The sequence below is a fragment of the Leuresthes tenuis genome, unplaced genomic scaffold, assembly GCF_036924035.1.
Source record: "Leuresthes tenuis unplaced genomic scaffold, fLeuTen1.0.hap1 SCAF_15, whole genome shotgun sequence".
NCBI classification, from domain to species: domain Eukaryota; kingdom Metazoa; phylum Chordata; class Actinopteri; order Atheriniformes; family Atherinopsidae; genus Leuresthes; species Leuresthes tenuis.
Genome location: NW_027325369.1, coordinates 1,330,889 through 1,358,614, shown reverse-complemented (window position 1 = coordinate 1,358,614; position 27,726 = coordinate 1,330,889). Strand labels below are relative to the sequence as shown.

The following is a 27,726-nucleotide window of genomic DNA, read 5'->3' as shown; positions in this document are numbered from 1 at the left end:
TACACCATTTTTCCATCCGAGTTGAGGAGGTCTGTAACTGGAAATGAGGGCTGTGTGTTTGTCAGGTTTGAGCCACACTGAAAAAGGCTGTTTATATGTGTAGGTGTGGTTTCTTTTGATTGGATTGCACTGACCACAGCAAAGAAAGGAGTTATCAGAAGTGTTAATAGAATGCTATTTGTGATGGCCGTGTTAACTGGGAGTTTAAAGTTGGAGGAAGTGGCTTTCCATAGTTCTCATGAAGTTATAGGATGAGCCGTAGTAGTGGCTTGGAAAATTTTACATTTTTTGTACTCTTTCAAAGTGGTATGATGCTGAATAAAGTAATAAAATATGATGTTCATGTCTTTTAGATTGTGTATTAAATGCCCCTATGTATCTTGAATTGTGGTGATTTCCAGAGAATTTAATGTTTCTTCGCATCAGACTCATGGTAGTTTGTTGTTTGTTGGTGAAGAAAATATCTTTTTCTTTTAATGTACTAATTAGTTAATTAGTTTGTTTGTTTGATTATATGCTTATCTGATGACTATGAAAAACATAACCCCTTAGAAACTACTTTTGCTGTTTGCTGTGTTTATGGTGAGAAGATAGGGGAGTAATTCAGTTTAATAAAGGATGTCATTCTCTGGAGAGATGATTGTTGAAGTCTGTCTGCTGTGAGGGAGGTTTTGAAGAGGTTATAGGTGGTTTGATATAGTAGGTATAAGCTGATTGGAGAGAACTATTGAATGAATTTCAGTTACAGATGTGATATATATGGAATTACTAACTAAAAAGAAGTCCTTTAGAGGAGGGATGGCCAGAAGGTGGACTTTATAGCTTGTTCCATTTCAATACATGTAAATGGACCAATTGGAAAAACCCAATATCACTGTTAAAATAAACTTGACTTTAAAACTCTGTAAGTGTCGCTGAGTCACTTGGTTGATGTTATTTTTATCCTAATTAACAAAACTTTTTTGTAATATTTTCAGTTAAATCACGCTTTCAATGTGCTCCAGTGCTTTTAACCTTGCCTTAGTTCCTAGTTACCTCATGTAGCACAAGGGACCGTAATTACCGCTGCACCACACACGTATGGTTGACGCCGTTGCCCCTTCCCGCTGTCGGATGAGTAGTGGTCCTGTAAGACCTGTTGCAAACCGTCGTCTCTGTGGTTTAACTAACGGGAATTGGGAGACAGGCACCGTGTGAATGCCAACTTTGTCTCATGCTACCCTTTATAGAATTAATGTGTAGGTCCTTACACCTGGTGCACGTGTATTATTCACTCATTGAGCAACTACAGTTGTTACAAAAAGACTAACAAGCCTGAAAGCCATGAGTACTCTAAATATTTCTGTGCCTTGAAAACTTTTATTCAAGTTAAACATGGACTCCTTTGTCTCTTGTTTTTCTCCACTCTAGTCTACAATAATTAATCTAGAAACTATTTTTTAAACGTGTTTGTTTATATGCCTAATCCTTTATAAAGATATTTACATATAAAAAAAAACGTGTTCTTTCTCAATGTGGGAAAGTACAGCTTCAGCTTAATCACCAACATTTTAATTTGCGCAGTTTAGTGCTCTTGCGTACAGTCGCGTCGCAAAAACGACAGCTAAGCACTGAAATTTCCCAGCTGAAAGCGAGTCCGTGAAGTAAATGAAAACTTCGTCAACAAGCCGCCAGTGAGCCGATTTAGCCCGGACTTCTTCCTCCTCAGTTTGGATCGCCGGTTATCGTCTCGTCGTCAAACAACTTGGTAAAAACCGCCAGAACACTTTTTTTCTGTGGCCCAGTAGTTGTCGGTTGATCCGTGCTTTGTGTTTAGTCGGGCCAGAGTTGGGTGTTTTGGCTCAGATGGTGAGGAGAGATACTTCCATGTGGACAGATTATCGGCGCGTCTAACAAAAGACCCGCTTTCCTCCTCCTCACTCCTGCCACACGGCTTGGCCTCTGGCACGTTCAGTCTGCGGAGCAGTGTCCCATCTTGGGCTGTAGTTTGATGTGTTTCGCCGGAGTTTATGTGTGATATTTGATCTTGTGAGTCACTCGGTTACTCTTCTCTTCCTTCCAGAGTGGAAGCGGAGCAACAAAAAAATGCCGCTACTCCACAGAAAAGCCTTTATCCGACAAAAACCGCCGGCGGACCTGCGGCCGGAGGAAGAAGTGTTTCTCTGTAAAATCACCCATGAAATCTTCAGGACCTACGAGTAAGTAGTCACCAGCCCACCTGGCTCATATGTTTGAGTTACTGAGAGCAACGCTGGGATATTGTTTGACTTACAGTTTGGGAAACTTCAAGACACAATTAAATAAGTAAAGAAACAAATAGCTTGACTCTGATTTGAAGTGGAAACTTTAATCGGTGTAAGTATCCACCGGTGGAAAGCCGGAAACGCAGGTAGCGAGTGTTGGGGAAGGATTGCCCGAGCCGGGACAGGTGTAACGTTGGCTAGCTAAACGAGCTAAAGCGGCGGTTAGCTGCTGGAGCTAGCAGTGAAGCGGCCGCTCTGAGGGGAAGTTTTAGCCGTTAGCTCAGAGCCATTAGTCCGGCTGGAGCCTTCGTGCTTAATCTCGGACCGTTAAGCCGTTCTGTTGAGGGCCAGTTAAAGGGTAGTTACACCCGTTTTAGAGGCAAAACTAGTTTAAAAGTTGCTCTACTTTCACCTTTCATCGTACCAAATCATCCGAAACCATATACGTCATTCAGCAACGTTTACAGTACTTTTTTCCTTTCCTACTTAAAGTACTTTTCATCCGCGTTGACGTTAGATTGGCCAGAAAAGATCAAGCTTGGACACCTACAGTTACAGGCATTTTATCCAGGTCGTAGATGGTGTTTTAGTTCTCTATTCTGCTGCTGCTGTTACTCATGATGCTTCTGCACATTTACTAAATGATATTTGTGTGTAAGAAATGCAAAGAAACGGTCCCTGAACTCCTCAACTGAACTGTGCTTTGACTGTGCCAGCAGGCTTGTGTTTGGAGGAGATAATAAAAAAAGATAATAAAAGAGGGAATATTGAAAAATGATAAGTCTATAAAAGTAAATGAACAAATAGAAAAAGGCCTTCTGATGGAACCATGTTCTGGGAGAAAACCCACTGTTTTACTCAGCTGGCTTCTTTTGAGACGGATCAGAGTGGAAGAAGAATAGATGGTCACCAGATAGAAGTGTGATCCCAATGATTTCTGTCAGTCAGATGTGTTTTAATGAACCGCTCAATGGTACAATCACATCACTGAGAGGACGTTCCTTCAGTTTTTTCTTTCTAATTTGGTAAAAGATCAATACACAGATCAGCTCTGCAGGATGGAGGCTCGTCATGGAGCATTTTCTTCCTTTCCTCCTTAAATCTGAACAGACTGAGATCCAGACTGTTTGCTGCTCATGTCATTGGGCTGATGTGTCTGTCCTGGAGAAGAGTTTGAACCCTCTTTGCTCTGTGGAGAGATGCATCATCACCCTGAAAGCTGAGCTCAGCATCACAAACCTCCTTTAGATAGATGTGATGAGGAAAGTGTCCTCCTGAACACCTCCTGCAGAGGTGAAGGACATGGCCAAACGGTTAAGTTTGTGAACCTTAAAACTACGAGCTTCGGACTCTTTTTGTCAAACGTTCACTTTTGTTATGCACCTGGAGCAGCCTCGGCGCGCCGAGCAGCTGTGATACCGCTGCTCATGGCTTTGGTTTCACAGTCATGTGATCTTTTGGTGGCGTCTTTGTGGCCTCTTCAACCTGACAACAAATTCATTGTATGGCTGTGCATGTGCAGGGCTCGCGCTGGGATTTGTGCTGCATCCCACAACTGTAAGGGCAGTGTTACGTTATTCTCCTCTTCAGCTGCTCCCCATTTGTCTGCAGTCTGAGTACGATTCATCAGCTGAAGAGATAACTCTGAGAGTCACTTAGATTAGATTAGATTAACTTGACATCATAGATTAATTATAGAAGTTAATTAGATGAATGAAATCCTCAGATCAAGTGTGTGGGAGCATGTAAATCTGATTTTCTGCCCCTCTCCGCAGTGAGTTCTTTGAGAGGACCATCCTCTGTAACAGTTTGGTGTGGAGTTGTGCATTGACGGGCCGAGCTGGTCTCACCTACCTGGAGGCAGTGGAGAGTGAGCAGCGGGCGAGGCAGAGTCTCCAGAGCTTCCCCCAGTACCTGGTGGTGCCCCTGCTCCACCTGGCTGCTCTGAGTCGCCGCGGCAGGCTGACGGAGCTCTGCGAAGACGTTCACAGCTTCGTCAAAGACCGCTTCTTCCCTGGAGAGATGGTGGATGTCAGCAGACGCAACGGAGCCAGGTACTGAGCGCCAACTCAAGCAAAAGCAGCTGTCTCTGTTAGCACCGAGTTAAGCCCTCTCCCTCCGATTCCTGTCCACTGAAGTGAGTTTCTGTTCGTTTCTGTAGCACCGAGTCACCACAGGGGATTTTACAGAGAAAGCTCACATTAAATCCAGTATTTCATCCAAGTTATAAGGCTTGTATTCCTTTGATGCCAGTTTATAAGAAGTTGTCTGGCTCAGGAACTCAAAGTCCATTATATCTTGGATTTTGTTCGATAAATTGAGTGATTTGTGTCTTCATAACCCAGCATGCACACCTTAACACACACTGCTTTTGTGTGTGTTTCAGGCATGTGTGTGAGATCCTGCAGGTGCACTCGCCTTACTCTAGTGCTACGGGAGCGCCAGTCACTAACGGGCACACTAATCCAGCCGATGTCGACACCATTGTCATAAGTGACAGCGATGATGAGAGCCACGCCTTCCAGAGTCCCACGGCACAGGTCAACGGGTCAGTAGATCGGACGCCATCAAGTCACAGTGCATAGACCTTGGATTCAGAAGCGCTTCCTCAGCTGGTTGCCACATGATTTGAAATGATCCGTAGAACTGTCGCAGCCATCTTCTTTCACCTGTGTTTGAAAAGCTGTGTGAAACTAACAGGTTTCCACATTGTTTTCTGCTGTTTGCTACATGTAACTGACCCGGGTGGTTCAATCTGGTTTCAACCACATCTGTGTATGAGTACATGTAAAGGCATGTATCCCCTTTGCTATGAAGCCCCTAAATAAGATCTGGTGCTATAGCACACATGTTCTGAAAGGCCCCAGAGTCAATGCCACTAATAAAAAGGCACCACCAGGTAAGCGACACCCTGAAGACCAAGGAGCTCTCCAAACAGATCGGGAGCAAAGCTGTGGAGAAGTACAAATCAGGGAAGGGAAAGGAAAGGGAAAAAACTTCCCATGGAGTAGCATTAAATCCATCATCACAAAATGGAAAGAACAGGGAAAGTCCGGGCAGGAAGGGCATCAGTTAGAAGGGCAACAAAGAGACCAAAGGTAACCCTGAAGGAGCTGGAAAGCTCCACAGAGAGGACTGATGTATCGTAGGACCACTATAAGCTGTACACCCCATGGAGCAAGGCTTTACTGAAGAGTGGCTGGGAAAAAAAGTCAGAAAAGTCCACCAAAATGCATGTGGGAGACTCCCCAAGCATACGGAAGAAGGTTCTCCGGTCAGACGAGACGAAAACGGAACATTTTGGCTTCAAGAGAAACTACATCTGATGGGAAGCCAACCTCTCCTGTCACCCTAACCGGGGGCTCACACCAAAAGCGTTGTGAGCGACCACAGCTGCTCACGACGCTCACAACCCGCCGCTTGTACTTCTTCTGCCGCCGGAAGCGGCCAAAGGGGCGGGGCTTATATGTATAGCAACTAGCAGATATATATATATATATATAATAATCCATCCATACATCGGTTCCCTCTTTCACCATGGATCATACTCTGGGCCTTCTTTGTGTTTCTTTGTGTTTGTGCTCTGCCGTTTTCCGCTTTTTTCCGCCTTCGGAATCCAGATCGGCCCTAATTGGCTGTTGTCGCGTCACTGCTCATTTGCATAAAGTTGAGCCTTTCTCAACGCTCATTGATGCCAGCTTTCATTGAAAATGGATGGCAGCTGCCCGCTCACGCCGCTTTTGGTGTGAGCCCCCGGTTAGAGCAGCATCCCCACAGTGAAGCATGGTGGTGGCAGCATCATGATGGTTTTCATCAGTAGAGACTGGAAAACTGGTCAGAATAAGGGACAGAGCAGGACTGTGACCCCAAGCAGACTGCTGAAGTGGAGACATTAAGATTCTCAACACCAGCAGAACCTGGAGGAACTGGAGCAGTTTGGCTTTGAAGAACAGACAAAAATCCCAGTGTCTAGATGTGGTGAACTGTTTTCTGTTTGAGGATTCAAGTTGGCAGAAAATAGATGCTCTTCAGTTGTTTTGGCACCCATGTCAGCTTTGTTGTGTTTCCGTTTTATTTGTCACCTGTAGAGTACTGTACGGTTCTGTAGAGTATTTTTTGAGTATTTAAGTTCTGTTTAAGTGTAAGAAATGTATCACCACAGCAAGGGATTGGAAAATCTTGAAAATTTACCTTGAAAATGCTTTAAAAGTCCTTCAATTTGAGCTTGTTTGAGAAATGTTGAGTTAGCCATTTGCTTTGTTTCCACTGGGTATGCTGAACAGCCAATCAGAACCAACCCAGATTAGAATAAAACATCTATAAGAATGTGGCATCGCAGGACTGAGCGACAGCGGTGCACAATGCTCACCTATGCTAGGATGCTCTCTCGTGATAAAACCATCTGTGTTTGTATTTGTCTGCAGGAAGAAGAAGCTTCTGAGTCCGTCAGTATTCAAGTACAAAGTAAAGATGATGAAGGATGAACACAGTGAGCCATTTACTGTCAAAGCCAATCAGATCAGGTGAGAAGCTTCACCCGGGGCCACGAAGAAGGTTTAACGTATTCACAGCACCTTTTACCAGCCTCAGCTGACCCTAACCATCAATCTCATGCTAAGTGCTGTCACAATGAGTCAGTTACCCAGTCCTGCATGGATATGTGTGCTCTCATTTAAAAGGGGCAGTATTGACACCAGATGACCAATCAGAAACAAGCATCTGGACAATGTTTCTCAGATCAAACTACGCCCTACATATACATGAGTCATGTTGATGCAAAACTACTCTGCTGCTGCAGCCAAAGCAGCCAAAAATGAATAGTTCTGCTGGTTTTCATTGAAGTTATGTGTTTCAAGGGTCCTCCTCTGCCATATGTGAGAACCTTGGTACTCTAGAGTTTTGTGTCATTACAGCAATTGAAATCCATCCATTCCTGTACCCGCTTGATCCGACTCAGGCTGGATCCAGCTATCACTGGGCGTAGGGCTGGGTATCAATCAAAATGTTCCATACCGGTACCTGAACGATACTTTTTATTCTATACCAATTTTATAAAATCAATTCTAACAAAAAGGAAATTACATGAGACATAACAGTCCAAATCTCTCCCAAAGGGATTAATAAAGTTGTCTATTTTTCCAGTCCAAGCAGTTTTCTTACAGAAAAAATTTATAACGAATAACTTCCAGAGTAGAACAGTTGCCAACAGGTGGCAGGTTGGTGTCTAACACCATCCTCCACACTGAGGATACTTTTCACTCAGCAGTTTTCCTTCAGAAACATCAACATGTCTGCTTTCTGCAGTATTAAGCTGCAGTAACTGATATTACTGAGATTACTGCCGGATTTCCCTGAACGTTACCTGTTATAATCCCACACTCTGCGCCTCCTCGGTGCTCTCAGATGAAGCCGAGTCCAGAGGTGGAGACTTTGAATGATGCCGCTCGGCTCTGTGGCCACAGGCTGACTCTGACTGCTGAGAGGAGGATGGCTGCGGTCCGACCTTCTTGCAGTCAAAGACGGAGCAACTTTCTGCTCTTAAATTGATTTTGTGCAGGTCAAATAGTTCATTAGATTAGTCGTGTTGCTGGCCTTAGCAGCGATGACTTTTGGCACATGTTGCATCGCGCTCTGTTGGCATCAATCTTGGTGAAATGGAGCCACGCTTTAGACCTCGGTGGCATCGTTTAACCGGTTCTACTACAGTTCCCAACGCAGATACATGTGAACCCGTCTGTGGGCGGAACCACATGTTCCTGCAGCAAAGTGTAACGTTAATACAGCCAATCGAGGGCAGCCCTAACTGGGCGACCCAGTCCAAAGGGCCACACAGAGACAAACAACCATCCACACTCAGTCCAAGGGATAATTTAGAGTCACCAATAAAGCTCACAGGCAGATTCCCTCACAGTGGGGTACTGAAGGCGGAGGAGACCGTGTTCAGTGGGTCTGCGCTGGAACAAACACACTGAAGCAAACTGATGATGAAGACATTTTCAGAGCCCACACATACCCGGGGGGAACATTCAAACTCCACACAGGAAGAGCCAGCCGGGATTCAAACCAGGAGGCCCCTGCTGTGGGGCGCCTCATGCAGCCCGCTACCAAACAAGGCTTTTTGTTTCTCATTGGAGATTTGTTTCTTTTTTAAATGTTAGCTGGATGTCTTAGAAAGTGTGGACACGAGCAGCTGGTAGGTGCACGGCTCCGAGCAAATGGCTGCGTATATTTTAGAGCTTATTGATGGTTTTTACCCAACTGTTGAATCCTACTCGAGCTCAAGTTTCAGAGTAATCTTTCTCTTTTAGCTTAGCATCTCCCTGAACTTAGAGAATGCTCATGGAGCTGCTTCTGGGTGAAAGTGAAACATTTAGATGGGTTTTTAACTAAAGGAACAAACACTGCTGTCAGTGCTGTTACACAACACAAACTGCGCTGGAGCAGCTTAGCTTGCAGCATATGTTGCCTCGGTGAGAGGCAGTAAACTGGTTTTGTGAGACTGAGGTGACCTGACTAAGTCACTGCTCCTACTTCATAGTACAAGGCCCTGGAGAAGTTGTTAATCAAACGAACGCTGCTGCTGATTCACTAAAAGGCTTGATGTTCTCTGCTAAAGGCTGTTGATCCTGTCTTACAACTGGCATTTAGTGCAGTGTGCAGAAATTCATTTAAAAATCAGACTGTTTGGGGATATTTATTGCACCCATCATAAGGATGTACACTTGTTACTTCTGCCTTTACACGCATTTGAACTGAAGTGACATCCCATCCCTGTTAAGGACAGTTAAGTGATGCTGAACACTTTTACTGCCTCCCTGTAATTGTCTTGTTGAAGACGTCTCTGGTATCCGTGCAGATCTCAGCGCTCAGACTTCCTGCTGTGACAGATCCGATGAAGGCGGTCAGAACACACTGGCAGCGGCATTCTGTGGCAGATGCAGCGATGCAGCCCACATCTGACCACACAGACACGGGCTGCGGTGACATTCGAAGATGTAGTTGTCCCGCTTTTTGATAAAGTTTGATTCATAATGCTTTGATCGGTGATGATATATCTGGAAAGCATCATTTAAAAACCTAGCTAAACTGCCATGTAGAAGGTTAATTTCTACAACTACACGCAGCCTAAACTTGCTATTAAAGGAAAAAACCGGCCTGTATGTATCTGTAAGCAGAGGGAATGATTGTCGTGGCCTGTCGGTGAGAAGATTCGAGTGGTTCCCAGTGTGTTCTGACCCTAAGAATCCTGGTCTGTGCATCTAGAACAAATTAGCAGTGAGGTATGAATGAACTGCATCAGTTAGATTTAAAGCAGATTTTTCTTGAGCATGCTGATCAGTGTGAGCCTGGTCTGCTGGGGGGTACCAGTCAGTCCCACCTCATCTGTCAGGGCCCTGAGAGGATGATCATTGGTTTCAGGCCTAAATGAGTCGTTAATCTGATGAACGTTTGTGGCCTTTCAGTCGTAGGAAATCCACTCTGTCCAGAGAGAGACTGAAGCTGCTCTTCAAGCAGCATTGTGAGCCTAAGAAAGGGATCATCTCACTCAAGGTAAGGACATTACTCATACCTGCTTTCCAAATAAATCCCTTTAACCAGACCCCTAACTGGTTGTGTCTTCCAAGCCTTCCACAGTGAAGAAGTACCGGCTGACCGAACAAGCTTTCTCTCAGTTCTTCCCTGATGAGCCGCCCCTTTTCCCCTTCAGCCCCTCCTCTAATGGTGGAGGGCATGGCTCACCCAGACAGGTACATCATCATTACTGTTGCTCTGCATCTGTTAAAACAAGTCTGAAGACATTACACACATTACTCCCTGTAGATGCTCCATTAATTGTGCAACATTCACAGAAATAACAATGTGCAAGAAAAAAGTCTTATTTCTGTCCCAGAGGCTTCTTTGCACAGCCTCCACTTTGATTCCTGTCTGGTGTTGTGGACCCTTTGTCTAGTAAATAAAGATAAGCGTGCTGCCCACCTCTGGGATATGATAGAGACGATCTGAAACCACTGCTGCAGAGATAAATCTTTCATGTGTTTCCAAAGCAGGTCAGAGTTTATTCAGGCCATGAGGAGGACATTGATTTCAGTTCTTATTTTGTAAGCTTTTGACTTGCTACAAGTGGAGTGAGCCAGCTCTGCTTTCCTGTACCTACAAGCCTTACTCGTGTTGTTAGATTGTTCATTGGAGAAAAACCTCTCCAATCCAAGTACTTTGTTTTCCTTCCCCTGCTTTTAAGTCATTCTGATGGTTTTAGAGGGACATGGTACACCCTTTTGTTTCTTATTCATACACCTTTATGTCTGCCCTCTTGGAAATAGTTTTTTGTGATTATTATAGCTTGGATCAATATTCCTGAGGACTGAAAGTTGTCACGTTTTCAGGCGGGTCCGTTGCCACTAAATGCGGTGGAGGAGAAGCTGAAGCTACTGCAGAAGAGGGAAGAGATGACTGCTGCCGCTCAGGACAAAGCTCGACTGCGAAAGGAGAGGGAAGAGGCCCAGGAGGCCAAGAGGAGGGAGAAGGAGGACAAGGACAAGGTGAGGGAGGAGCAAAGGCGGCGGTTTGAGGAGGAGAAGCAGAGGAAGAGGGAAGAGAAGGAGCGCAGGAAGCTGGAGAGAGAGAAGGTAGGAAACTGATTTTATCTAAAGCTTTTGTTTTTTTTCATTTGACTCTCAGTCAGTGTCATTATGACCTTATGACCCTGATTCATAGGAACGAGAGAAACTGAAGGAGGAGAAGAAAAAATATGCTCAAAGACTGAAGCTGTGGAACAAACCCAGAGAGGACATGGAGTGTGAAGACCTGAAGGTAGGAAACAAAAGGTCTCTCAAGTTGGAAACATGGTGATTAAGCAGCTTTTACATTTTAATGTGCTGAACATTTAAACTATTTGTGCTGACAATAAAAAGATGAAAGTCATTAATCAAAGGAATATATTTAGAATCAAGAAAGAAAAAGATGTACAATTTAAATGGCTAAATAAATACTAGTGTGGAAGTTGGATATGAGCCGGATTTGCTTGAACACAGGCCAGGTGTATGTGGAAAGGTAAGGAGGCGAGCCTCGGCTGCACCATGACCTCCAAAGCAGCAGTTATCATCAGACTGCCGTTTATCTAAAGGACCTGTCGATGCTGAATGACCAAAAACGTTGGTTGGTCCCCCAGAGGCTAAATCACCAGACAATAGCTGATGGGCTGCCAGACTTTTACCCTTTTGACCAACTTGGATGGGTTCTTTGTGCTGGGCCGGTGTTGGAGCCTTGCTCTGGTTCCTTGCAGGAAGCCACGTCATTATGTGGCTTTAAATGGCTCTTCCTATGTATCGTTTGAATCTCCTCCTTGTGCTGTGGTCTACAAACAGATATTACTGTGGCCCCAAAGACATGGGATGAGCTACACTGGAAAACAGTTTAATCCAAACTGTTTTCTGAGCTGATTTAAAAACGGAGCTTATTTAATCATCACCATGAACTAATGTGCACCATTTCCTTATTTTCTTTTTGTCCTTCAAGCAAACAGAAATGATTTTTAGTGTAAATGTTTGTCTGTAGCTGTTGAATGGATAGTTTCTGGTTGGTCAGCAGGATGTCTCTGCTTGCTCCTCTGTTAAACTAGTCGAGTTTGTTCTACACTTAAACTCGTTATGTTACTTTATGTAACCCGTGCAGTTTATGTTGCACCTGACCTACTGTTTTTATTTATCCTGTGCAGCACTTTGGTCCACTGTGCTTCTTCTAAAGTGCTTAAGACATCAAATTGGATTGGATTGGATGTTGTGCCTACGGGGACAGTCCCATTTGAACAAGATTATTGGCTTAAAATCATGAATTTTGGCTCTTTTAAGCTGTTAAATCAACATGGTACCTGATGCTAAACTTATGGCCCGCTCTGGGGCATAATTTGGAAGTCCCAAAGTTGAAGTGGGAAACATCTCCAAAGGTGGAAGAGGAGGATAGAGCTGAGATCCTGTGAGACTTCCAGGTTCAGACTGGTAAACCGGTGAGGGCTAACCAGCCAGACAGACTGCAGAGGAAGGTGTCGCAATTCCAAGTAACGGCAGCATCAGGAAGACGGAACGCAAGAAGCTTGAAAAATACTCAGGGCTGAAGCAGGAAGTTGAAAAGATGTGGGTAATATGAGCACTTGGGGCCATGACCCCTAAACTGGGAGAATGGCTCATACCGTGCCATTAAAAAGTTTAGCAGATTAAGCTTCTTAGAACCCAACTAATTCCTGGAAAAAGACCCCAAATTCCTAACGAGTGGAAGAGGAAACACTGAATTTGTGAAGGAGCTTTGGATTTCATGAGTGATGTGAGATCTCAAGAAGATGAAATGAATGAGCTTGGAGCTCTCACGGTGTCAGGAAAGCACTTTTATGCTCGGCACTGAGACGTTGGTGCAGGAACATATATAACATATATAACATAGAACATATAAAAGGGACTCGAAACACCTCTTGACCTGGCTGTCAGACTAAACAGGTGCACTAAGATATCAGAAGTAGTGGCAAAAGAAAAGTTGGAGGTATTTCAGTGGTTGTTAACAACAGCTGGTGTAATCCTGGACACTGTGAAGGAGAGGCTCTGCATACAAGGCAAGAAATGTCACCTGTGAGTGTCCATTCCCATTATCCACCGAGAGAGCTCATCGTGGTTAAGTCTGTGGTCACAAGCCATCTCTTTTTCAGTGTTTTTAGCTCAATCTGAAAGTAGCTGTTGGTAAAATCTTTCCCTCAAGTCCCCACCAAGTGAGGAAAGAGTTTAGGGTGAGGTCTACATAATTTAATACCCAGTAAATTCATTATATAGCAGGTAATTATGAGAAAGTGACACACTCCTGTAGGCTTGTTTAGGAAGAAAGTTGAAGCATTTTGTTGGGCCCCATCTGGGTTGGCCTGAGAATACTAATGTATACTCATCTCCAGGCACTTCCTGAAGACGAAGCCAGTGAGTTATGGCATTTCCATAAAACCATGCCCACTCCAACAATTCCTTTCAAACAGCCCTTTGTCTGTAGTCTTTGAGCTGAAGCTACATCATTCACCTCTGTTAGTGATGGCAGCTGTCAAGGTGTTTCTTTTATTCTGGCCCTAGACCAAATTTGGTGGAATTCTGTTCAGCAGAATGAATTTGCGGCATGCATTCATGGCATTTGGTTACACCAGTGAGTTGGCCATGAAAACCAAATAAAATTTCCTGTTAGAAAGCCACCATGAGCTTGTACCAGGCTGAATGTTTAAATTGTTGGGATCCCAGTTGGTATCCTCCATGGCCCACTGCACAGGATCAAACCATCAGCTTTCCTGCTTGTGTTCAGTTGGGACTCGACTTTAGGATTAGAGACTTGGTTGTGGAGTTTTTCATTTTGTGCACATCACCTGTTGTGTTCTGATACGCTGTTTTTGCAAAGCTACAAAAAGATTGTAGCATTCAAACATTTTGAATGTGTTGAATTGTTAATTCTTGCTAAAATTCCTCTCTGCTGAAGGTGGATCTTTGTCTTTGTTCCATCAGGAGTTACCCAGTCCTGTTCCAGTGAGAACTCGCCTTCCAGCAGAGCTCTTTGGAGAGGTTCTTATGGTTCTGGAGTTCTTGCGGGCCTTTGGTGAGGCCTTTGACCTCAAGGACGAATTCCCCGACGGCATCTCTCTGGGTTAGAACATTTCTTACAAACCCTGCTGGATGGACTGGTTCTTTACATTGTTTTCTCAGTCCCTGTCAGTCTGGTGTTGGTGTTCTGTGAGTTGATCCAAACTATGTGACATGGAGGGAGTTTTTTTTTCCAACAAGATCCTTGAGTTTGATCAGTTTTGGACTCTGTAAGGGTTTCCTCTTCTTTTAGGAGCTGTGCCACAGAGTCGTAGGAGGTGGTGCTGCTTCTGACAATGTTTCTTCTCTTCACAGAGGTTCTGGAGGAGGCTCTGGTTAGCGCTGACCCCGAAGGCCCTCTGTGTGAGCTGCTGTTCTTCTTCTTGACAGCCATCTTTCAGGCTCTGGATGAGGAGCAAGAGGAGGTGGCCAAAGATCAAGCTGAAGGTCAGACAAACGTGTACAGGGTTCCCATCAGGGATGGGCATCATCAGGACTCTATGAATGCGTTTTCCTGCTTATAGATATCTGAACTGGTTTCTCATCTCATTACATGCCCATTAGATGTTTTTTGTGTTAAAGGAGGAAGATTTTGAGCAAAATCATCCATTAATGTTATGGTGACTGGGGAAAAAAATAAGAATCATTTCAACAGTTATGAAACATGGCAAAACTGAAGCTTCTTCTTCTTCTTTTTTAACTTGTTGTGTATATATTATTATTACATAGGACAGAAGCATTGTGAGAAGTCCAACTCAAAGTTAAAACCTGTTTAAGGACCATCTATGGGCAGATTACTCCAAGGCATACCATAACCGTCTTGACTGCAGTGCAAATGTTTAAGAATAAGCTTTGCAGCAGCTCTGTGGCGCTTTGCTCTGATCCTTCTACCAAGACATGATGCAGGACTTTTAGGCTTTTTCATCGTGTTGTTACTGTTAGTGGTTCAGTGGGAATGTGTTAAAAGTCTGTGAGCCGTGTCTCTGCAGACCTGTGGGAGGCTCTGGATGATGACCCGGACCCTGCCCGGTCAGCTCTGAGTGCTGTCGCTTCACTGGCTGCAGCCTGGCCTCAGCTCCATCAGGGCAGCAGTCTCAAACAGCTGGATCTGGACAGCTGCACATTGTCAGAAATCCTGCGTCTGCACATCCTGGCTTCTGGCGCCGACTGTAACCACGGCAACGCCAAGTTCCGCTACCAGAAGCAGGGCGGGTTCACTGTTACAGATGATCCATGTGTGGAGTTGCGCCTGGCTGAGCCCGCGCTGCTGAAAAGGCTGTCATGCACACCGGTGTATGACCTCACACCAGGTCTGCTTTTAAAGCTGGACTCACTCAATCAGATCAATTGAGCATTTTTATTTGAACCATAACTCAATCCCAGACAGAGAAGTAAAGTAAGATTCTGGGTGTCTGTTTAGCTGCTTTTGTGGTAGTTAAAAAATGGTTTTGGTTGTGTAAGTTAATTGACTAGTTATTGATGTAGCCTATGCTAATTAGCCTTGCAGACCCAGAAACGTGCTGGTGATGGATATTCAATGGATATTCATTTCTTTCTGCGTCTGCAGGGGAGAAGCTGAAGATCCTGCAGGCTCTGCTCGGGAAGCTGTTGACGTTGGCTTCTTGCAGAGATCTGATTGAGGACTGTGTGGAGGAGCAGAGGGCAGCCAGACAGGAACTGAGAGAGGTCAGAGCTGAACAGCATCGCAGAGAGAGGGAGGAGGCCGCACACAGGTGTGTACACTTATTAAAGTGTCCAAGTTTCTTCTCACACATGTACAAGTCGTCTCATTACATTTTCATGTTCTTTGACTCTTCCAACCCACCTGAACATGTTTGCATTGTCAGCTGCTTAGGAAGGCCGTCCTTATCAAAGATCAGGACCGGCTTCAAACTCCCCACATACAAATCTGATGGTTTCTTTACACTTTAAAGACTTTTAATCACCCCATAAGCCTCAGAGCTGGAAAGAAAATGGGAATGTCCCGGTACCAGACACTGTAGGACACTTTCAGATGTTCTTTGTCCACACTGACCGGTCACAGCTGTGTTGGCGGCAGGAGGAGGACTAAATATTAGGCAGAAGGTCATAATTCTTTGGGAGATAGTTGTGTACAGTGACATTAAGGAATTACCAAGTCACATTATCAGTTAAATAAGGTCTCCATCATTACAAAATATAATATGCCCAAAGAGGGCCGTCCACCAAAATGCAGAGCAGTCGGGGAGGCAACAAAGAGACCAAAAGATGAGCCTTAAAGGGAACATTTAACTCTGTAGATTATGAATCCAGCTGGTTAAATGTATCCGTTAGGGGAATGTTGAGCAGAATTTGGTCAATCCCAGCTGTGTAAGTGCATAAAATGGAGTGATTTTTGCTGAAATTTCTGACCTGCTGCGTCTCGTCTCACGTTTAGGGTTCGTCTGCGGAAGGAGGAGAAGCTCAGGGAGCAGGAGCAGAGGCTGAAAGAGAAGGAGGAGAAGCTAAAAGAACAGGAGATGAAGGAAAGGCTCCAAACAAATGGGTATGTAGAAGAAAAACAAGTAGTTTGTAACTGAAGGTGCAGACGGCCATTCTCAGATATGAGATATGTAACTTTGATGGTTGCCGTACCTGCTTGTATCCTCTTTTTGTCCAACTTCCATTAGCATGTCTGCCTTTTTGAGTGGCCATTGCCATTTATTTTAATTCGACTACTTCATTTTTGTCCCTGCGTGCCATCTGCCTTCTTCAGTTGGAGCGGAAAACAAAATCCATCTTTTTTGTTTCAGTTCGATGGTTCCGACACCAACAATGGGGGAAAACTGCTTTAAGTAGTTTGTTTTTTGTTGCTTCCCATTCATAAAAAAAGGATGAGAGACTGGGATTTAGTTTCCTAAATTCAAAAGAACCATGTAAATGCTGCAGTTCTGATTGTTACTTGCAGGTATATGGCATTGTTTTTATGCTGTTGTGTGGCTGTAGAACAGGGATGTCAAACTCCGGTCCTCGGGGGCCGCTGTCCTGCAGGTTTTAGACGTTTCCCTGCTTCAACACACCTGATTCAGATGAAATGGATCCCTTCAAAAGATCATTAAGTTCTACACAAACCTGCTAATGAGGCATCGATCTGAATCAGGTGTGTTGGAGCAGGGAAACGTCTAAAACCTGCAGGACAGCGGCCCTCTGACATCCCTGCTGTAGAGGCAATCATCCAAGGATGCACGAACAGACGTTTGAAGCCTTAAAACTGGTTTACAAATGAAGGGGGAAAAAATGTATTTTTCAGTGGTATTATTAGGCGTATCCTTCTCTTTCCTCAGTGAAGAACCCGTGGAACATCACTCCGAGGACAATGATGAGGAAATTGATCCGTCCAACAAGATGATGATGACGGCAATAAAAGGTAAAGCCCCTGAGCTGAATTTAAAATGAAAGTACTTTCTGTCCTCTGAGCGGTTTCCTTTTATCCCTCTGAAAGCATCCTGCCTGCTGTCATTTTATCCCTAGTTTTTCTGGTGGGTGCACATGTGATGTCATTAGACATGTGACTCTTCTCTTTTATGCCCCACTGAGTGCCAACATGCAACGAGGGCGGCAGGGAAAACAGTCTATGGTGGGGGTGAACTGCTTCTTTACAGAGAGATGGCCTGATGAGCCAAGGTGGGGGCGGGGGGCTGCCTTCATGTTTGTGCAGGCTCAGTCCAGTGTGTTTGAGCCTATGGGTGCAAAGTCCACATGCTGATGGAAATGGGGGAGAACTGCCTTAATGTTGGCCTGATTTAAAATCCCCAGCAACAATGAAAACACTCTGGATGTGTTGCTTGTAAGTCACTGGTAGAGTGGTCCAGCACACTCAGAGCCTCCTTGGTGTTAGCATTCTTACACCAGCTGTTGTTACTGTAGATGAACACCACCACCCCTGGTTGTGCCGCTGAGAGCAACATGCTAACAGCATCGTCAGGGAGGGAAGAGTTTAGCCGTGTCTCAGTCTGACGACAGGACTCCAGGCTCACATCGTGATAAAGCTGCAGCCTTTGATGAAACACCTGAGCTCCTCTTTAGCACTGACCACCAGGTTTAGTGAAAAGAAAAGTGATAAATTAAGGTCAGTGGGGGGGGAACTGTGTCATGAGCCACAGCTTTGCTCAGATGTAACACCGCTGCACAGTGGCCTGCATCATTTCATCAGGGCCCACAGTCTTTGGGGCGTTCCTCCATGAACTCTGACAGCATACAACAGGTGAACTGGGAAATATCAGGACTTTAGGCCACATCTTAATGTCTGTGGTTCCTCAGCAACCAGAGAAGCCTGTTCAGCAACAGGCTGCTCCTCCCAAATGTCCCTTAATTTCCCAGAGGGAGCCTCCCCAGGGATCAATAAAGTTCTATCTGTCTATTTCCACATGTACTTCCATTCCCACAAGTATCAGCAGTGGCCTTGTTGAATGTTTTTGCCTCTCGGGGGCCGAGTCTGTGATGTAGGTGCATGCCTCCCATATAAAGACAGTCAGTCCGATGGAAAACTATTAAAGCTGAAGATTAGTTTGGACAGTTGCAGTATGACATGTGTGTTCATGTTGTCCTGTTTTCTTCCACCAAAGGTAACCAGAAGGAAGAAGGGCAGAACCAGGCTAACTCTGAGCCCAAAGCCCCGTCCTGCTGTCCTTACAGCCTGACTGCAGAGGAGCTGGAGAAAGAGCAGGAAAAGGTCAGAGGTGTAGATATCAGGCTCACCTCAGCACACATCTGCTTCCACGTGGCCTCTTGTCTCTTTGTGCTGGTCACTGTAGCACTTCCAGCTTGTTTTTATTCAGTTTTAGGCTTCAGTACCTGAAGCTTCCGTTGGTGTCGTCTTTTGTCACCTTGTTTTTCAGTAGAAATGACAAAAAGATGACAGTCACAGTAGAAGGATCCAAGCAGTGAGCGTTTGTCTCGTCCCGGCAGGTTCGAGAGCTGCAGGAGCGGCTTCAGAGGGCTGCGGCCTGCACCTGCCTGCTGCCTCTTGGTAGAGACCGGATGTACCGTAGATACTGGATCCTCCCCTCTGCCTCGGCCCTGTTTGTGGAGGATGACTGCTTTGGCCTGACAGAAGACATGCTGCAGCCATGCCCAAAACCTGCCGACGACACGGTGACCAGCATGGAGAATGAAGAAGTTGCCAAGAATACACCAACTGGAAACAGGTGGGTCCCTCAGAACCAGCTCTGCACCAGTAAGACTAATCCTCAGCGTTAACGGAGCCGTGCTTTCCCAACCTCACAGTGTCGGTTCAAGCCCAGCCCCCCTGCACGCCACCGGCCTGCCGGTCAACCGTCCCAACCAGTGGTTCTTCTACAGCTCGTTGGAAGAGGTGGACCAGCTGATTGAAGCTTTGAACCCTCGCGGTCACAGAGAGAGCAGCCTGAGGGAGGCGCTCCTGCAGGACAGAGACAAACTTCAGCAGCTGCTGCAGAACGGTGACCAGAACATGTACAGGCACACAGGTAAGTGATGGCACACACTCCTGTCCTGTGTGTGCACGATCCTGTCCCATCTGACACGCCTGTCCCATCTGTCCAGATGACCCCGAGTTCTCACAAACTGTCCCAGAATGCACTGCTGCAGCTCAAACCCTGATGGAGGTGAGACTGAGAGACTTACTGCTGGACATGGAAGACCGTATCCACCAGGGAACCCTTGGAACTCTGAGAGTAAGTAAGCCTGCTGATGCTGTCAGATGACTGGAGCCGTTGGTGCATCCCTCACCTGTCCGTCTCTCTACTGGTTAAGGTGATGGACAGACAGGTGTGGCGCTCGGCACTGGAAGCAGGAAATTACGAGCTGCTCAGCTCTGATGGCAGAGACAATGCCAGGGCGAATGGACAGGTGGAAGCCATGGAGGTGGACTCCACCCATACGAGGGCCAGAGACCGGTGCTCTGAAAGGTACGTCCTCCCCTGACGTGTTGTCACTGGGTGCTTAGTCTGATTGTGTTGCATGATGTGTAGCTTTGTGTCAGGCTGCAGGAGCTGAAGTCTGATGCCTCGGCTGCCTGTGGCACCAGCGGCAGTGGGACTCCTCAGGCGGTCAACAGCTCGGTACGGATCTTGGCTCAGGCCCTGGGGCACGTTGAACAAGGCATCGAGAGGCGCTTCCTCAAAGCTCCACTGGGTGGGTCTCTCTCCATTCTTGGAACGGTCTTACGGCATGAATGAGATTCACTGTGTGATGTCATTGCAGTGAGCAAAAGGTTCAAAGGTAAAAGGTTTTTGTGCTACTCGTCTCATCCTTCTGCAGGTGAGGAAGAGTCCAAGAAAGATCAGAAGATGAAGAGGAATAAGAAGAAAGAAGAGGACCAGGCCAGTGATGGTATGATTTCATCCTAACAGTCGCAGGACAACACCATCTAACTAAATATGTCTATTGTTTATCGATCTAATTCAGTCGGCATCAGCAAAGCCACTTCCTGTAAATAATCATCTGAACAGTTGCTTCCTGCTCTGTGCCTCTGTTAGATGGGGGCAGTGAGAGTGGGCGGGTCATTAAGACGGTGTTGGAACGATGGAGGGAGTCTCTGCAGTCCTGTTCCAGCATCTCTCAGGTCAGAGTCTCACACATCCAGACTGGGACGGCTGTGCTGTGCAGAGCTGCTCAGCTCTTCACAAGAGACTTATTTAAAGGTGGTGTCTGTATGTGTTCCCAGGTGTTTGTTCACCTTTCCAGTCTGGAGCGAAGCATCCTGTGGTCCCGCTCAGTCCTCAACGCCCGCTGTCGCATCTGCAGACGCAAAGGAGATGCAGACAACATGCTGCTGTGTGACAGCTGCGACCGAGGACACCACACGCACTGTCTCAGGCCCCGTCTGAAGGTAGAACAAGCCTTCTTTTTAAAGACCCAAACATTCACGATGCCAAAGGCAACAAAGGTTTGGCAGATATTAAAGTAAGAACCAAAACGATCCCAAAGAGACCGAGACGAGTCCTCAGATGTCATGAAGCGGCTCGTCTCTCCCTGCCTGAGAGAAATGATTGTACCACATGTTCAGGAACCCTTTTTGAACAGGATGTGAATGTTGGGGCACGTTGTGATGCAGCGCAGGTGTCAAACTGCGGCTCTACAAACACTTTCAAACTGTTTCAGGCCGTTCCAGAGGGCGACTGGTTCTGCCCAGACTGCCGACCCAAACAGAGATCCAGCCGTGTTCCGTCTCGACAGCGATCCTCGATTGATGAGGAGAGTGAGGAAGAGGAGGAGGAACAGGAGGAACAGGAGTCTGAGGAGGAGGAGGAGTCAGAAGAGGAGGAGGAGGAAGAGGAAGAAGAAGAAGAGGAGGAGGAGGAGGAGGAGGTCGTGAGGAGGTAATTGTTGAAGTTTTTAGATGGGTCCATTAGTTCTGCGAGCAGTTGAAAACAGCAGGTTGTTCTTTTCTGCAGCACCAAGAGGAGCCAGGCTCTGCCTCCCAAAGGCAAGAGCCAGCAGGCCACGCCCAGAGGCCAGCAGGCCACGCCCAGAGGTCAGCAGGTCACGCCCAAAGGCCAGCAGGCCACGCCCAGAGGTCAGCAGGCCACGCCGAAGAACAGCCCCGCCCCTTCAGGGAAAAACGCTTCGTCCGCCAAGTGAGTGTTGTTGTCATAGGTTTGATTCTAATCTGGAGCAGACTTAACTAACTGCACACAACTGAACACAGATCCTCAGGGAAAAAGGCCACACAGCCTACATCAAAGGCAACCATGACGACCAATGACAAAGCTCCGTCACGCTCAAAGAACTGGACCAGCGCCCATCAGAGCCACGACGTCTCGGCACCAAACGGCAGCACCAAAACGTCACCTGGTCAGCGCGAGTCCCACAAGAGACCAACGGGTAAACACTGAATATCAACTGAAACTGAAATCACTAACCTCCCAGTTCAGAGCTGAGCAGCCTTTCACAGCTACGTTTGGAGGTAAGGCAGCTGGGGGGCACTGAACCGGCTCCCTTCAAGCACACAGAAGGGTCGGTACTGGGCAGATGTTCATTCCACAGCAGGTAAAGCGCTGCTGGAGGTGCACACGGTGCTCTGTGTCCAGCACATCAGGATGAGGGGAAAGCACACAGCTGAGAGTCACCAGTCAAACCTCAGTGTCTCCTCTGCTGTCCACCCAGGTGTTGTGTCACCTAAACCATCCAGAGCCGTCCTCCCTGTTCTCCCGGTGTCGTCCTCCTCCAGCCGGCGCTCCTCTGGGAGGAACCAGGGGGTGCACGAGCTGTCGGCCTGCGAGCAGCTGACGGTGGAGCTGGTCCGACATGAAGACAGCTGGCCCTTCATGAAGCTGGTGTCCAGGACTCAGGTACCTGGGCTTCTTTCTTTCAAATGTTCTGGGTGTGGTGTTGAAGGTCGGGGGGGCTCCCAGCTCTGCAGAGCTGAGCAGTTCAACCTTTCTTTGGCATTTTGAGTTGTGAAATGGTTTGGCTGGGTCCCCGGAAGCGCTGCTTCAACCGTTATTACACAGTGATTCATATGTGGAAAATATGAATAAAGTGCATCAACAGAGAGGGTGAAATCATTTCTTTCATTGGAGACCAGTGTAAAGCGAGTTCTTGGGTTTTCTCAGCTTAAGCCGGGGGGGTTCAGACTGAAAAGGCCCGTCTCCGTTTTCCTCGGTCTCAACATGCACGTCCAGAACAAAGTGACACTTTTTCTTTTGGCTTGTGTCACTGATTATCAGTAGTGAGAGAAACGATGCTAATCATGGCGATACGTAGTATTTTTCACGGGTGTCACCTTTAGATGAAGGTGCAATAAAACTGGATTCCAGATGTCACTGAAAACTGGTTTAATATAAGCTGTGAACACTTTTAGTTGGTTATGAAGGAGCATCGCCCCACAGCAGGAAGGTTTCTGTGACCCTCAGTTGGGTTAAGTGGGCATAGAAAATGAATGAATGGATTTTAAATGGGAAGAGGGAGAAATAATTTGAGTCCATTTCACTAAACATGGCAGTTGATTTGCTCAGTATTCATGTTAAAAGCTCAGTGATTTTTCTTTGTAACCCTGAGGATCAGATTTAATTGATCATGTAATTGAGGCTAAACGGCTCTGACAGCTTTGGGAAAACTTATTGATAACTTGATGTGTAATATTGTCAGTTGGATGGAAAGGGCTTGTTCCTTGGAGGGTGATACTGGAGTCGATTTTGCCCTTTTTATGTAGCAATTAGTGTATTCAGCCTCAGACAGCCTGTGATGTCTCACTTGTAGCCTGAGCTCCGCCTCCTGTTGCGTTTTCCTCTGTAAGTCACTGTAATTGGCCTGTTTGTGCCTGTTTGCAGGTTCCTGACTACTACGACATCATTAAGAAGCCCATTGCTCTGAGCACCATCAGAGAGAAAGTCAACAACTTTGAATACCAGACAGCAGGTAAGAAAGAAGCTGTGAAAGCATGGTGGTAGAGCTGAACTTGCACTGATTCCTGCGTGCAGCTGACTGATGGAAAGGTGTCAGACAGAGTCAGAGTCCATTTGGTTTTAGGCTCATCTTAAAATGGCCTTTTCCCGTCCAGTGGCTATTCCGAGCTTTTATTGGGCACCGGGCTAAATCGGCCCTGGCAGCAGAGGCAGCTGGGAGGATCCTTCTGGCTGGGCATCTCTTCTTCCAACCCCTTGTTTTTTAACTGTACTGTACGTCAGCGTGAAGCCTTCACAGGCCGGTTTGTGCCCTCCTGACTCTGTCCACAAATGAGCTGTGATACATCTGGCTCTGAGAATGTGTTTCCCAGGGATGTCTAACCTGCATTTGTGTGTTCTGCTGTCTGCAGGGGACTTTATCTCCGACGTGGAGCTGATGTTCTCCAACTGTCTTCAGTATAATCCCCGCCACACTAATGAGGCCAAGGCTGGACACCGCCTGCAGCAGTTCTTTCACTCGGAGCTCAGCAGACTTGGCCTATCAGAACGCTGCGTTGCCCCACCCGCCAAACGTTCCCGACACTGAACCAAACGCACCCCTGTGACTCGCTGCTGCCCCCCCTGGAGTAGAAGTTGAATTATTGCCTTTCTGATGGACACACGTGGTGTTATTAGTTTAGCGTCAGTCCTTTGTGACCTCTGACCCCAGAGAGTTTGTGGATTTGATTAGCAGGCTATCTACAGAGGTCAAAGGTAACGAGGGCCTACACTTAAAAAGAGCTCATCCAGTAAAAGTTCCACAGCGCAGAACTTAGCCTGCATAGATAAAAGTTGACCTGCGATGTACCGTTAGCTCCACCCCCCCTCACATGCTCACCTGATCAGAGAAAAAGAGAAAACTGCAGCTACTTTGAGCTCATTAGATGTAGAAAAGTTGTGGTTGCCTTCCTGCAGCCAGCTGGTGTTCAGGGCATTTCTTTCCTGTGTGTGTGTGTGTGTGTGTGTGTGCGTGGCGGACATGTAGCAGAGGTGTTGGACACACAGACACGTGGTGCTGTAGAATCAGTAGAGTCCCAGCTAATTTCAGCCCATGTTTCTGTCACCCAGAACCACTGAAGAATCTTTGCACTGACAGAGAAGAAGAAAACTGCTCATGCTTGCTCAGGGACAAAACCACTGATTAGAAAGGAAACCGTCTTCCTCGGTGCAGCCGGGTGCTCCAGGCTCTTTCATGGCCGTCTGAGGCTGTCGGCAGTGAATGAAACGTGGGAACATGTTCAGCTGAAGTGCCGGTTTGTGTGAGGAGTGAAAGGATGGAAATGAAATCACATTCTCGTGCTTTACTGTTACTGCCAGAATAAAAATGTGGGTCCGAGCTCTGGTGAGACTCCTCAGTTCATGAGAGGCACACTTCATGTTGGGGTTAACATTAGCTTCCCATTAGCTTAAGGTTGCTGCCTCAGCAGGTTTGCTGTTCAGGTGAGGTGACGGCAGACTGAAGTTCAGCTGAAGGCTTCTGTCCAGCCTGTGAAGTTCAGCTGAAGGCTTCTGTCCAGCCTGTGAAGTTCAGCTGAAGGCTTCTGTCCAGCCTGTGAAGTTCAGCTGGAAGCTTCTGTCCAGCCTGTGAAGTTCAGCTGAAAGCTTCTGTCCAGCCTGTGAAGTTCAGCTGGAAGCTTCTGTCCAGCCTGTGAAGTTCAGCTGGAAGCTTCTGTCCAGCCTGTGAAGTTCAGCTGAGAGCTTCTGTCCAGCCTGTGAAGTTCAGCTGAAGGCTTCTGTCCAGCCTGTGAAGTTCAGCTGAAGGCTTCTGTCCAGCCTGTGAAGTTCAGCTGAAAGCTTCTGTCCAGCCTGTGAAGTTCAGCTGAAGGCTTCTGTCCAGCCTGTGAAGTTCAGCTGGAAGCTTCTGTCCAGCCTGTGAAGTTCAGCTGAAGGCTTCTGTCCAGCCTGTGAAGTTCAGCTGAAAGCTTCTGTCCCGCCTGTGAAGTTCAGCTGAAGGCTTCTGTCCAGCCTGTGAAGTTCAGCTGGAAGCTTCTGTCCAGCCTGTGAAGTTCAGCTGGAAGCTTCTGTCCAGCCTGTGAAGTTCAGCTGAAAGCTTCTGTCCAGCCTGTGAAGTTCAGCTGAAGGCTTCTGTCCAGCCTGTGAAGTTCAGCTGAAGGCTTCTGTCCAGCCTGTGAAGTTCAGCTGAAGGCTTCTGTCCAGCCTGTGAAGTTCAGCTGAAGGCTTCTGTCCAGCCTGTGAAGTTCAGCTGAAGGCTTCTGTCCAGCCTGTGAAGTTCAGCTGAAGGCTTCTGTCCAGCCTGTGAAGTTCAGCTGAAGGCTTCTGTCCAGCCTGTGAAGTTCAGCTGAAGGCTTCTGTCCAGCCTGTGAAGTTCAGCTGAAAGCTTCTGTCCAGCCTGTGAAGTTCAGCTGAAAGCTTCTGTCCAGCCTGTGAAGTTCAGCTGAAGGCTTCTGTCCAGCCTGTGAAGTTCAGCTGAAAGCTTCTGTCCAGCCTGTGAAGTTCAGCTGGAAGCTTCTGTCCAGCCTGTGAAGTTCAGCTGGAAGCTTCTGTCCAGCCTGTGAAGTTCAGCTGAAAGCTTCTGTCCAGCCTGTGAAGTTCAGCTGAAAGCTTCTGTCCAGCCTGTGAAGTTCAGCTGAAAGCTTCTGTCCAGCCTGTGAAGTTCAGCTGAAAGCTTCTGTCCAGCCTGTGAAGTTCAGCTGAAAGCTTCTGTCCAGCCTGTGAAGTTCAGCTGAAAGCTTCTGTCCAGCCTGTGAAGTTCAGCTGGAAGCTTCTGTCCAGCCTGTGAAGTTCAGCTGAAAGCTTCTGTCCAGCCTGTGAAGTTCAGCTGAAAGCTTCTGTCCAGCCTGTGAAGTTCAGCTGAAAGCTTCTGTCCAGCCTGTGAAGTTCAGCTGAAAGCTTCTGTCCAGCCTGTGAAGTTCAGCTGAAAGCTTCTGTCCAGCCTGTGAAGTTCAGCTGAAAGCTTCTGTCCAGCCTGTGAAGTTCAGCTGAGAGCTTCTGTCCAGCCTGTGAAGTTCAGCTGAAGGCTTCTGTCCAGCCTGTGAAGTTCAGCTGAAAGCTTCTGTCCAGCCTGTGAAGTTCAGCTGAAAGCTTCTGTCCAGCCTGTGAAGTTCAGCTGAAAGCTTCTGTCCAGCCTGTGAAGTTCAGCTGAGAGCTTCTGTCCAGCCTGTGAAGTTCAGCTGAAAGCTTCTGTCCAGCCTGTGAAGTTCAGCTGAAAGCTTCTGTCCAGCCTGTGAAGTTCAGCTGAAAGCTTCTGTCCAGCCTGTGAAGTTCAGCTGGAAGCTTCTGTCCAGCCTGTGAAGTTCAGCTGGAGGCTTCTGTCCAGCCTGTGAAGTTCAGCTGGAGGCTTCTGTCCAGCCTGTGAAGTTCAGCTGAAAGCTTCTGTCCGGCCTGTGAAGTTCAGCTGAAAGCTTCTGTCCAGCCTGTGAAGTTCAGCTGAAAGCTTCTGTCCAGCCTGTGAAGTTCAGCTGAAAGCTTCTGTCCAGCCTGTGAAGTTCAGCTGAAAGCTTCTGTCCAGCCTGTGAAGTTCAGCTGAAGGCTTCTGTCCAGCCTGTGAAGTTCAGCTGAAAGCTTCTGTCCAGCCTGTGAAGTTCAGCTGAAAGCTTCTGTCCAGCCTGTGAAGTTCAGCTGAAAGCTTCTGTCCAGCCTGTGAAGTTCAGCTGAAGGCTTCTGTCCAGCCTGTGAAGTTCAGCTGAAAGCTTCTGTCCAGCCTGTGAAGTTCAGCTGAAAGCTTCTGTCCAGCCTGTGAAGTTCAGCTGAAGGCTTCTGTCCAGCCTGTGAAGTTCAGCTGAAGGCTTCTGTCCAGCCTGTGAAGTTCAGCTGAAGGCTTCTGTCCAGCCTGTGAAGTTCAGCTGAAGGCTTCTGTCCAGCCTGTGAAGTTCAGCTGAAGGCTTCTGTCCAGCCTGTGAAGTTCAGCTGAAGGCTTCTGTCCAGCCTGTGAAGTTCAGCTGAAAGCTTCTGTCCAGCCTGTGAAGTTCAGCTGAAGGCTTCTGTCCAGCCTGTGAAGTTCAGCTGAAGGCTTCTGTCCAGCCTGTGAAGTTCAGCTGAAAGCTTCTGTCCAGCCTGATTTGGACGGTGAGCATCAAGTGTTGTGACCCCACAGCTTCAGTCAGTCACAGGGTTTTTATTGTGGCAGTAACTTCACATTTCCTTCTTATAGAAAAGTTCAGGTGAAAGTCATTAACTGTCAATTGGATATTTGTGTGGTTAAATTGAATTTTTAATAGTGTTGTATTTTCATATGGAGAAATGAACAATTTAGAGTTCTAATGTTTTCAAAGAGATGTCATTTTCCCAGTAAGTTATTTGAGTTGTAGCCTCAGACTTTTGTACTGTGAACATGAACAGCTCCACTCTTTGCCGTCCTCTGTCCTGTCTGCTCTTTATTTAGAATAAAAGAAAGAATAATAAACTACTGTTAGATCATTTTCAGAAACCCGGACATGTTGGAATTGTTGTGGGGGGGAGGGGTGAAAAATGGGTATTTGAACCAACTTCTGACCAAAAGAAAATCTGAAAAAATAGATTTTGGGGGAGGGGGCACCTTCCTCA

The 27,726-nt window shown here is 46.8% G+C and overlaps 1 protein-coding gene across 1 annotated transcript; it reads left to right on the top strand.

The window, feature by feature from the left end:
- The first annotated feature begins 1,601 nt into the window (after positions 1-1,601).
- Positions 1,602-24,788, top strand: baz1a (bromodomain adjacent to zinc finger domain, 1A). The gene is made up of 30 exons (XM_072364841.1): positions 1,602-1,747; positions 2,063-2,198; positions 4,019-4,297; positions 4,630-4,791; positions 6,668-6,766; positions 9,707-9,794; positions 9,869-9,991; positions 10,628-10,870; positions 10,959-11,054; positions 13,763-13,901; positions 14,153-14,284; positions 14,827-15,147; positions 15,405-15,570; positions 16,254-16,361; positions 17,140-17,222; positions 18,421-18,527; positions 18,764-19,002; positions 19,082-19,302; positions 19,379-19,509; positions 19,589-19,743; positions 19,818-19,969; positions 20,096-20,167; positions 20,314-20,399; positions 20,502-20,666; positions 20,939-21,156; positions 21,232-21,414; positions 21,486-21,661; positions 21,944-22,128; positions 23,110-23,197; positions 23,595-24,788. Exons 2-30 carry the CDS (start codon positions 2,086-2,088, stop codon positions 23,768-23,770), a joined length of 4,506 nt encoding a protein of 1,501 aa, XP_072220942.1. The 5' UTR covers positions 1,602-1,747; positions 2,063-2,085; the 3' UTR covers positions 23,771-24,788.
- The last annotated feature ends 2,938 nt before the right edge of the window (positions 24,789-27,726 follow it).

What these genes read in the sequence shown, in the direction of transcription:
- baz1a (XM_072364841.1), top strand. Translation starts at nt 2,086, where the DNA reads ATGCCGCTACTCCACAGAAAAGCCTTTATCCGACAAAAACCGCCGGCG. An exon ending in GAACCCTTGGAACTCTGAGA is followed by an intron (nt 19,510 to 19,588) that starts GTAAGTAAGCCT and finishes CTACTGGTTAAG; the next exon opens with GTGATGGACAGACAGGTGTG. An exon ending in CCTGTTCCAGCATCTCTCAG is followed by an intron (nt 20,400 to 20,501) that starts GTCAGAGTCTCA and finishes ATGTGTTCCCAG; the next exon opens with GTGTTTGTTCACCTTTCCAG.